Source organism: Phocoena sinus, chromosome 2 (assembly GCF_008692025.1).
Source record: "Phocoena sinus isolate mPhoSin1 chromosome 2, mPhoSin1.pri, whole genome shotgun sequence".
Lineage (NCBI taxonomy): Eukaryota > Metazoa > Chordata > Mammalia > Artiodactyla > Phocoenidae > Phocoena > Phocoena sinus.
Window position 1 is genome coordinate 63377426 of NC_045764.1, and position 12373 is coordinate 63389798.

At 35.2% G+C, this 12373-nt stretch overlaps 1 protein-coding gene across 2 annotated transcripts in view; it reads right to left on the reverse strand.

Annotated features, from left to right (window-relative positions):
- The window catches only part of ARIH1 (ariadne RBR E3 ubiquitin protein ligase 1), a 119937-nt gene that overhangs the window by 71732 nt on the left and 35832 nt on the right, over positions 1-12373 (reverse strand). For both annotated transcript variants that reach the window (XM_032621875.1, XM_032621874.1), the window contains exon 2: positions 3084-3151. In XM_032621875.1, the coding sequence (XP_032477766.1) occupies positions 3084-3151 (68 nt within the window). The remainder of the gene's footprint in view (positions 1-3083; positions 3152-12373) is intronic.

Here is a 12373-nt window from a genome sequence, read left to right on the forward strand (position 1 = left end):
TAACAGATATCTTTTGCAAATATTTTCTCCCTGTCTGTGGCTTGTTTTCTCATTCTCTTGATATTTCCCTTTTTAAAAATCCATTTCAAAGATCCATCTTTCTGCTTTATTTATTTTTGTTCTCTAATTCATTAATGTTGCTTTCATCTTAAATACCTATTCTACTCTCTTTGGGTTTATTTTTCTAACTTTTCTACCACCTATTTATCTTTTTTCTTACAGATACTAAGACTGTAAATCTCCCTGTATCTCTTCAGCTACATCCCATATTTGTCCTCTCATTATTTAGTTCTAATTATTTTAATAATTTCATTTTGGGATTCTAAGAGTTTTTTGCAAGAGTGAAAATAGAACACATATCAATTTTTCTTGGAATTTATTACAGCCCAGAATGTGATCAATTTGAAAATAATACACTCTGAAGGGTACACCAAATACCAATTCATATTTTAAATCCTCTCTTTATTTATTGATAAACAGTCTAGAAGAAAACTCTAGTGTAACAGTTATATGTCGAGAGACAGCATCCACAAAACGAATAAAATGAATATGTTGGATACGGTTGAAATAAACAATTCAAGATGGCTAAATAGCAGAATGGAGGCAGAAAAAAAAGCAAGTTAGTGAATTAAAGGTAAACCTGAGGAACTTTCACAGACCAAAGTAGAAAGACAAGTACAGAAGAAGCATTTTGAAAAAAGGTGAAAAAAATCCAGAAGTTTCAACATGTAACCAACAGGAATTCTAGAAAGCACCAAGAGAATGGAGAAAAGATAATATTAAAGAAATAACAGATAAGAATTTCCCAAACCAAAAACATGAGTCCTCATACTTAAAGTGCCCAACTAGCTACGTTTTCAAAACCTACTCCAAAATTTCAGAATATTAAGCATTTCTCTTAGAGCACTCAAAAACTGATCACATATGAAACCTGACTTAAATGACTAAAGGATGTATTATTCTAGAGGGAAAAAAAGTACATCTGGAGAAAACAGTAGGATGCAAGAAACAAATTAGCCAAAAAAAAAACAGAAGTTAAATACACTGATAGTAAAAACGCTTAACATGAAATGAAAAATTCAAATATTATCAACTTATCCAACTGAGAGGGAATGAACAGAGAAGAAAAGTATGCTACAGTTTTTGTCTTATGCAGGGCATGGATATAAACAGTGTGAAAAAATATTGTTATAAACTTTGCATATACATATACATATAACTATGCATATACAAATTGTAAGGGTGACCCCTAGAAAAGCTAAAATAAAATATATAACTTTGAAATTATAACAGGGGGAAAAAGGGAAAGAAAACTTGATCAAACCAAGAAAGTAGCCAAGAAACTAACCAAACAGAAAACACGGTAAATATAAAGCACAAATTAAGGTAAATCAGTAGTGAAATATAAACATATTAGTAATTATGAAATAAAGTGTAGCAGTGCTACTATCAGACAACATAGGATATAGTAATGTGAAACTCATTAAATGACACAAAAAGATATTGCATAATGATTTAAAAACACTATTTAAAGATTTACAAGTACCCAATAACATATCTCCAGAAGATGTAAAACAGAAACTGAAATTACAAGGAGAAACTGAAAAGTTCATTCACATTAGAAGTTCCCAGAAGCTGCCTAATTTTCAATTCATACTCATCACACTTAAGTTCTACAATATTTAATTGAAAAATGCTTTCAGCAGTGTCAACAGTGTTGTAGGACAAACTTGAGAATGTCTTTGGAGAGATATATTAATAAGAAACAAACTGTAAATAAGTCTAGTTCAGTAGAAGATTATCAGATGTAAACAATGAAAACTACTTTTTTCGTAAACTTTCTGTGTCACAAAGTAAGTCTGAAAATAAATATGAGCAAAATTAAGAAATACCACTGACTTCAAAAAAGGCAGTCAGCTCCACGGGAAAAAGAAAAAAAAGAAAAATCACACTAGTCAAGGATTTTATTCTTCATGAACCTTGGGAAAGCTGTATAGTATGTGTTTAAGAACATAAGCTTTGGAGTCCAACAAACCTGAGTTTGAGTGCTAACTCCTTGCGTTACAAAACTGAGATAAACACATCAAGCTCTTAATTTCCATATCAATTAAGTGGGGATAATTTGTAGCTCCATGAAGCTATCACCTGGATAAAATTAAATAATGCCTGGCATTATTTAATTGAGTCCAATGCCTGGACTCAATAATTAAGAATTATTGTTGTTACTATTAAATTGTAGCTGGGGTGCAAGATGTGAGAAACTGGGTAATATTCTTGGTATTACTTAATATCTGTTTTGCAAAGTGCTTTTGATTTTAAAAATCAAATGGGAAATATTTTCCATTTACTTCTCATAATATTTGGGTTCTCAGTTCATAACAAAAACTAGTTGTAATTTTAAAATTAAAATTAGAATTGCTAATTTTAGACTGACAGAATAAGGCTGATAGAATAAAGGCTCTCACCCTACCACAAAGTGCCCCAAATTTCCAATTAAAGGAAGAGAAAAAGATAAAGAATGGCACTATTATTACCATTCTCCAGTCCCAGTAATTTCTTCCCTTTTGGAACCAGAAACATTTCCAGAGAGAAAATACCCGATGGAATTTAATCCTGCACAGAAACCAGAGAACAAACCAGTCAGTCCAAACAGCTGTTTTGGTGGCAAGGATACCCTGAGCAACTTCTTTGTTTTTACTGAAGAAATGTCATTATTACACCTAAGGTAGATTTAAAGGTTTATGGGCATGAAGGTTTTAAGTAATTAAAGGAAGATCTTATTCATGTGCTCCAAGAATATATCAAGCCCTTTACGTATATTTAGTTCTCAGTACTCAAGAGAATATATTTTAGAAGACACAGAAGCAGAGCCCCCACACCTCACCTCCAAAATAAATGGAGAAATATTAAGCCTGAGCTCCCTTAACACTAAGTTTATTGCAAAACTTACAGATGGGGAATACATTAAAGCAAATACCACTTGTACACTGGTTTGTTCACATACTTACTTGTGTCTCATAAATTCAGTTCAACAGGCTCTCTGTGTTACTTCTAAGTATAAAGCTGACAATATAGTTCCTTACCTTTCCATTAGCTTCTCTTTATCCCAATTGAAGTGGCTAAGGAGTATTCTTGTGATAGTTGCTGGATTCTAAAGAAGGGGGAAAAAAAGTCATTTTAAGGTAATAGCACTTCACTGACATTTAGTGAATTTTTAGGTTGAATTTAAAGTTCTACAACACCCCACCCAAATTTCCTTTCCTAAGGTATTTCTTTATTCCCCTAAGAAAATACAAACTTTTTATGGAGGACACCAAGGGGGGAAAGGTGTGTGTGGGGGGATGAATTGGGAGATTGGGATTGACACATATACACTAATATGTATAAAACAGATAACTAAGAAGACCTGCTGTACAAAAAATAAATAAAATTAAATTTTAAAAAAAGGAAAATACAAAGTTTTAATTATAAGATCAAGACTATTTAAAAATAGTTTGTCACACTAATATGTCAGGTTTCTATGGGATTCTAAAGTAGAATTCAAAATAAGCCAAGAAAAAATTAAATGAAAAACTACTGTATAATTAAGCGCTAATTAAAGTGAACCTTTTTGCAATTAGATTTAACAGACTGCCGCATCGGCACACTGTAAATCAATAAAATTTCTAAAATTTTACGTAATAAATAGTTCAAATGAATCCAAACCATTTTTAATTCAGAAGGTCCTTCAGACATATTTAATGAAAACAACAAAATATCTGTACTATGAAATAATTTATAGAATATAATCTTCAGCTGCTATTTCGTTTCTAGAAGGAAAGGCTACCACCATGAAATAAGCCCAAAGTTGACTGCCTTATCATTCAATGATGTCACAAATACTTCCATTTCCCTTGAAACTAGTGAGCAGAATTTTAACTCAAAAGGCAATGGGCCAATAAAGATGTTACAAAAAATAAAAATAAAAGATCCAAGAAGAAAAAAAAAAAGGCAATGGGGTGGGGAGGCCCTCGGCTGGGGACTTCCCTGGTGGCGCAGTGGTTAAGAATCCGCCTGCCAATGCAGGGAACATGGGTTCAAGCCCTGGTCCAGGAAGATCCCACATACCAAGGAGCAACTAAACCCGTGCGCCACAACTACTGAGCCTGCACTCTAGAACCCGCGAGCCACAACTACTGAGCCCATGTGCCACAACTACTGAAGTCCGCGCGCCTAGAGCCCGTGCTCCGGGCAAGACAAGCCACTGCAATGAGAAGCCTGGGCAACGCGACGAAGAGTAGCTCCCGCTCGCCGCAAGTAGAGAAAGCCTGCGTGCAGCACAAAGACCCAACGCACCCAAAAATAAAATAAATAAAAATTAATTTTTTTTAAAGGCAATGGTGGGGGGACCTTCCCTGGTGGTGCAGTTGTTGAGAGTCCGCCTGCTGACGCAGGGGACACGGGTTCGTGCCCCGGCCTGGGAAGATCCCACATGCCGCGGAGGGGCTGGGCCCATGAGCCATGGCCACTGAGCCTGCGCGTCCGGAGCCTGTGCTCCGCAACAGGAGAGGCCACAGCAGTGAGAGGCCCACGTACCGCAAAAAAAAAAAAAAAAAAGAATAAAGGCAATGGGGGGCTTCCCTGCTGGCCCAGTGTTTAAGAATCCGCCTGCCAATGCAGGGGACACAGGTTTGACCCCTGGTCCAGGAAGATCCCACATGCCGCGGAGCAACTAAGCCCGTGTGCCACAACTACTGAGCCCACGTGCCACAACTACAGAAGTCTGCGCACCTAGAGCCTGTGCTCCGCAACAAGAGAAGCCACCGCAATGAGAAGCCCGCGTACCACAACGAAGAGTAGCTCCCGCTCGCCGCAAGTAGAGAAAGCCCACGCACAGCAACGAAGACCCAATGCAGCCAAAAATAAATTAAAAAACAAAAAAAGGCAACAGGGCCTAAGAGATGGATGAAACCCAACTCATTCAAAGATACTAGAACTAGTTACAATGTCAGAAGTGAAAGTCAAACCTGAGTCTGCTTATTTGTATTTCATGTATGACTTTATTACATCAAATAACATTATAAAAAAGGTCTCCGTATATAAACTACTTTTATTTCCCCATAGTTAGACAAGAATATTAGTTAACTACTGATTTAGTTAAAAAGTAATCCTGTATAAAAATGTCATGAAAGAAATCCCTATCAATTATTCTCAATAATACCATTTTTCACAGAAAAAGTCGCATACATCCACTTCCCCTTTGGCAAAAAAATCGAAGATGCAGACATTATAAGTCCCAACCCTCCACTCCAGGCACATTTTGCTAATCCATCCAGGTATTCCTTACTTCTTGAACCCAGACTCCCTTAAGAATCCTCCTTTAACACAGCACTTGAGAAAGACACTCCCAATCTAGAAGAATTAATATGTGAAAAGGAACCTATTAGCTGACCCTAAGTTGTAATATTTGTACAGAATATAGACATTGTCAAGTGTCCAGAAATATGATACAACAGGTTTTTACAATAGGATTTGCCTACAATTGAGTTATTCATTTAGTCATATGTAAAATAAGGGCAATAATCCTATTAATTGGGAAAATTAAGTCTAGTTGTATCCACTGGGATTTTGCAAATATAACTTTGCGGCATCCAATGCATGATATAATCTCTGCCACTAGACAGCACACTTGGGGGAAAATGTTTCAGGAATTGTTAATTCTCAACTTGCAAAGAGAAAAAAGGGAGAGGAGGGGAAATGCCCTCTTTGACTTAATATTGCTAAATACCTTTTCTGTGTCTGAGTTCAAAAATTGGTCTCGGGACTTCCCTGGTGGTGCAGTGATTAAGACTCTGTGCTGCCAATGCAGGAGGCGTGGGTTCAATCCCTGTTTGGGGAACTAAGATCCCACATGCCGAATGGCAGCAGCCAAAAGATTAAAAATTAATTAACTAAAACTGGTCTGATCCAGAGGTTTCCAAACCTGTTATTCGTCCTTCAAAAATTACTATGGAATCTTCTGTTAAAAACAGATTCCTAAAAAAAAAAAAAAAAAAAAAAAAAACAGATTCCTAGGTTCCACCCCCAAATGTGCTCATCACCAAAGAGATTCAGAACATTAGACTACTCATCCCTCAGGATGAAGAAAACATGACAACTTTTCCGATTTTAGCTGTTTAAAATTTTCTCTGTAGGTGTAATGTGTTTAATAATGTATTGGAGGTACATGCTCAAAAGTTTTTCCCAATAGGACACTACTGGAAAATCTGGCTAAACCACACGATGATGCCGGAATATCTACATTCTGCCAGGGCTCTACACTATAGGTCAGAGGCTGTTTCACAATACTAAATAAATATATTTGGGTCACTATCTTAATGCAGCTGGCTCAGGTCATTTACGTGCATTGCACATAAATGGAAAGGTGATGGGGGAATGACATTTATTGTGCATCTACTGTATTCCAGACCCTGTATAAGGTATGTATTTTATACATCTCGTTTAACTCTCAAAGCATTCTGTAAGGTAAATATACTTACCTCCCATTTTAAATATGAGAAAACTATGACTAGGCTCCAAAAGGTTACAAAAACTACCCAATATCATGCAGCTAATTTAGTGGAACAGTTGTGGGGACTTCCCTGGTGGTCCAGTGGGAAAGACTCCGCTCTCCCAATGCAGGGGGCCTGGGTTTGATTCCCTGGTCAGGGAACTAGATCCCACATGCATGCTGCAACTACGAGTTCACATGCCGCAACTAAATATCACACATGTGGCCAACGAAGATCCCGCATGCCACAATTAAAACCCACTGCAGCCAAAATAAATTAAATAAATAAAATTTTTAAAGCTGATATTTTAAATGGGATAGTTGTGAATTCTCACCTAGGACAATCTGGATCTAATATTCCTTCGTTTATTCTATATAGGACAATCCAAAGGAATATTAAAGAGCTCATTTAACTACTAGTCATATGTCTAAATATCCTTTATATCCTCCACCAAAGGGTAATTCAGGGCAGGATGAAGAGAGGATGGCAGAAAGCTAAGAGGCACAAGTGAGCTTTCTGAGAGACTGAAAAATGTTCTACTTCTTGAATGTGATGGCTGGTTATATGAGGGAATACATTTATCAAAACTCAAACTATACATTTAAAAATGGGTACCTTTAGTCATACCAATAATGTTTATTTTTATTTAAAAACAGAACAATCTGTCTTCTGGTCCTGACCAAGATGGAGTAATAAACACAACTCTCTCCCACCATTACAACTAAAAACTCTGGACAAAATACAAAATACTCTGAACATTAAATAACAGCAGGCAGATTGGGGAGAGCAGTGAAAAACAACAAATAAGATGATGGTGAGTATCGGCTTGTTTTTTCTCCTTCATTTCCTGGTTTTGACACAAGGGTAGGCCAAATAGGCATACTGTATAGTAGGCACAACCAGCAAAAGCTGAAACAAGTGCATCTTCTTGGCTAGAGGACTAAGGCAAAAGGCTCCTGGAGGTGGGGAGAATACTTTTTTCCTTTTTCCCTTGTTTCTTTCTCCCAGCCCTGCCCTGAGGCCAGTCCCAGCCATGTAACTACACTACTGCAGACCACAGAAAACCCCAAGAGAAAACAGACTGCTCTGAACACAGGAACCAGGAAGACGAACCCCGGTGTGGAAAAAAAAAAAGAGTGTGGGAGAATCCCTATTATTTTCTTTTCTTTTTTTCTCTTGCCACTTCACCTCAAGGCATGACAGGCAGGAAACTAAAACTGAGAGAATTCCGTGCATCTGGCTAGAGGAATGAAGGAAAGGGCCACTGGGAGATAAGAGTGTAGAGGAAATCACTGAAAGGAGAGACGGAGAAGTAGATTCCTAATTCTGTGTATGAACCAAGTCCTGGGCTCACATGTAAGCTATACATGTGTGGAACACAGCCAAAGAATAGGAGAGGCTTCCAGAACCAGAACCAGAACTATGATATAAACCACTGCCCAAATCCTAGATCAACCTAAGTGGGAATGGGAGGGGCAAACTCAATATAGCAAAGACTTTGAAAACTGAACAGATAATGGAACCAAATCTGTACATAAAGTGAGAAAGAACTTTCAGGTAGAACCTAACTGGGTTGACTTATTTACTAAAACAAAAGATCCTCACCACTCTCTAAAGGATTTTAAGAGGACGCAGAATCTCACACAACATTCCAAACATCCAGGACAGAATCTGAAATTACCAAAGCAAGAACAACAAAAATCTGATCAATTATCAACAGAGAAGACAATTATTTGATTCTGACCCCAAGATGACCCAGATATTAGAATTATCAGACAAAGACTTTTAAAGCAGCTGTTAAAAACATGATACATTGGGTAAGGGTGAACACCTTAAAATGAATGAAAGAAATTCTTAGGAAAGAAGCTCAAATTATAAAAAAGAACCAAATGGAAAACTTTAGAACTAAAAAACCCTAAGATCACTCGATGGGCTCAACAGCAGAAAGGAGATGACAGTAGTCAGTGAACTTAAAGATATGTCAATAACAATAAAATTGTGTGTGTGTGTGTGTGTATGTATGTATGTGTATATATATATATATATATATATATATATATATATATATACACACACAAAAATAAGAAGTCTCAGGGCCCTGTGGGATAATATCAAAAGCTATCAGCCTAGACTTCTATACTCAGTCAAAGTATAGTTCAGGAATGAAGACAAGGATACTCTCAGACAAAAGAAAACCAAGAGAACTCATTGCCAGCAGACCTGCTCTAAAGGAAATGCTAAAAGTTCTTCAGACAGAAAGCAAATGGTACCAGAGGGTAACCTGGAATTTCAAGAAACAAGGAAGAGCAACAGAAATGGTAAATGAGTAAATATCATAGACTATTCTTCTCTTCTTATGTTTCTGAAATATATACAAAACTGTTGAAACCAAAAATTATAACATGTCATGGTAAGGTGAAGGGTTAGATGTAACACATATGACAACGACAGTATAAAGGGACTGATAGAAAGGTCATCTATATAGCTATAAGGTTTCTATGTTTCACTTGGAGTGGTAAAGTATCGACTCTAAGTAGACTGTGAAGAGTGAAATATTTATATTATAATCCTTAGAGCAACCACTTAAAAAGAAAAAAATGAGAGATGGCTAAAAACACCAATAGAGATTGATCATTTTGTGTGATACTAGCTTTTGGTTTAAAGTATATGTATGTATTAAAAGTCCAATGAAATATCCAACTATTTTCATTTAATTAAGACCTTAAAAATCAGAAACAGATGTTGACCTTTATCAAATGCTGTTACAATATCAAAGGAAATGATCACATTGTTGATCTTTTTTAAACCTATTAATGAGATAAATTATGTTAACATAATTTCTAATAATAAGCCATTCTTGGGGGGAAAAAAAACACCAATAGATACATGAAGTAGAATATTTTCAAAATCCAATCCAAAAGAAAGCAGAAAAGGAGGACCAAAGAGAAAAATAATTTAAAAGACCAAAATTCAACCACATCAATAATTACATTAAATGTAAAAAGTGAAGGAAAAAAACCCACTTAAAAGACAGATAACTATACAAATACCAAATTATTACGCTGTATACCTGAAACTGATGTCATATGTCAATTATACCTTAATTTTTAAAAAAGAAATCTTTATGCTGCTAAATAAGAGACAGAGAGCTTAGTTTTTTTTTTAAAGGCAAAACTATATGTTGTTTATAACAACTCATTTTCCAATATAATGACACATAGAGACTAAAAGTAAAAGGATGAAAAAAGACATATCATGCAAAACACTAATCAAACAAAAGCTGCAGTGGCTATATTTCTCAAAGTAAACTTCAAAACAAGAAAATTTACCAGTGATAAAAAAAAAACCTCACAATGGAAAGGTCAAGTTACTAAGAAAACATGCACTTAACAACAAAGCCTCATAATAAATAAAGCAAAAACTGTTAAAAATGAAAGAAAAACAGACAAATTCACAATTATACTTGGAGATTTCAATGCTCCTCTCTCAGTAATCCATTTAACAAGGAGACAGACTATTCCGAAAATAAACCATCTTCTATCAAATAACCCAAGGGCCAACAAGGAAGTCTTGAAGAAAATTAGAAAACAACCTGAACTGAAGAAAATGAAAATACAACACATCAAAATTTGTAAAATGTAACTAACACTGTTTAGGAGGAAATTTATTCTACTAAATGCTTACATAAGAAATGTAGAAAGATAAATGCTTTTTTTTTTAAAAAAAAAAAGCAAACTATATCTAAAGCAAGCAGAAGAAATAATACAAAGAGAAGTCAATAAAACTGAAGATAGAAAACCAAGAGAAAATAAATGAAACCAAAACTAGTACTAAAGATCAACAGAACTCTAGCAAAGACTAACCAAGAGAAAAGAGACCCAAATGACCAGGAATTCACAATGTAGATAAAACAGACCAATTTTCTTAAAAGTCACTAACTACTAAAATTCACTGAAGAAGAAATGGATAATATGAACATCCCTATATCTATTAAACAAACTGAATGAGTATTTAAAATCTCTGCACAAAGAAAACTCAAGACCCAAATAGTTTCACTGGTAAATTCTACTAACCGTTTAATACAGCGGTCCCCAACCTTTTGGGCACTAGGGACCAGTTTTGTGGAAGACAATTTATGGATGGTTCAGGTGGTAATGCTTACCTGCCACTCACCTCCTGCTGTGAGACCTGGTTCCTAACAGGCCGCAGACCCATATCGGACCTGGGGGTTGGGGACCCCTGGTTTAAGGAACCCAAAAATATCAATTCTACACAATCTCTTACAGAAAACAGGAGGAAACACTTCCCAATTCCTATTATAAGACCAGCATCACCCTGATATCAAAATCAGACAAAAAACATTATAAGAAACTACTACATGAGCAAAGATGTAAAACTCCCCAACAAAATATTAGGAAATCAAATCTAGCAATATATCAAAAGAAGGATAATTACACCACAACAAAGTGGGGTTTATCCCAGTATTGCAAAGCTACTTAAACATTCAAAAAAAAATCAGTAAATATAATCATATTAACAGCCTAAATAAAAACTACAAGATTATAACAGTAGGATGCAAAAAAAGCATCTGACAAAATTTGACATCTGGTACTCATAAAAACTCTCAGCAAATTAGGAACAGAAGGGAATTTCCTTAATTTGGTAATCTATTAGAAAAATTACAGCTAAATTACAGAAAATCTATTAGAAAAACTACAGCTAATAGAAAATCTATTAGAAAAATTACAACTGTTGTGTTAAAAATGACATGATCTATGCAGAAAATTCCATGGACCTACAAAGAAGTTCCTAGAATAAATGAGTTCAGCAAGTTCCAGAATATAAGACCAATATATTTTTTTAAATTTTTATTGCAACATAGTTGATTTACCATGTTGTGTTAGTTTCAGGTGTACAGCAAACTGAAGCAGTTATACATATACATATATCCACTCTTTTTTAGATTCTTATCCCATATAGGTCATTACAGAGTACTGAGTAGAGTTCCCTGTGCTATACAGTAGGTCCTTATCAGTTATCTACAGACCAATATTTTTTTAAAAAACAGCTGTATTTTTTTTACATACTAGCAATGAATAAATGGAAATCCAAAAAATTTTAAGTTCCATTTACAACAGCACCAAAATATGAAGTATTTAGGTATAAATTTAACAAACTATGTGAAAGTACACATATGCTGAAAACTGCAAAATACTAGTGAAGGAAATTTTAAAAGACCTAAATAACTGGAGATATGCCATCTTCATGGGTTGGGAGACTCAATGTAGTTAAAATATTAATTCTTCCCAAACTGATCTATAAGATTCAACTCAATACCAATCAAAACCCCAGTGGGATTTTGGGGTAGATATCAACAAGATATTTCTAAAACTTATGGGTTAGCAAGAAAACTAGAATAGCCAAAATAATTTTGAAAGGAACACCACCTGACTTCAAAACATACTTACAAAGGTATAGTACTGGCAAAAGAATAGATACACAGGTCAAAGGAATAGCAGAGAAGCCAGAAATAGATTCATACTAGTATGGCAAAATGATTTTTACGACAGTGCTAATACAATTCAATGGGGGGAAAAATCTTTTCAGCAAACAATACTAGAAGAATTAAGACATCTATCCATCTACATCCATACAGATATATTTTAAATCAACTCTGACCTATACCTCAGACTTCATATAAAATTCGTAATGGATCAGACGTAAATGTAAAACATATGAGTATAAAACTTCTGGGAGAAAAATCTTTGTGACCTTGAGTTAGGCAAATAGTTCTTAGGTACCAGAAGTACAATCTATAAGAAAAACAGATAAACTGGAATTTA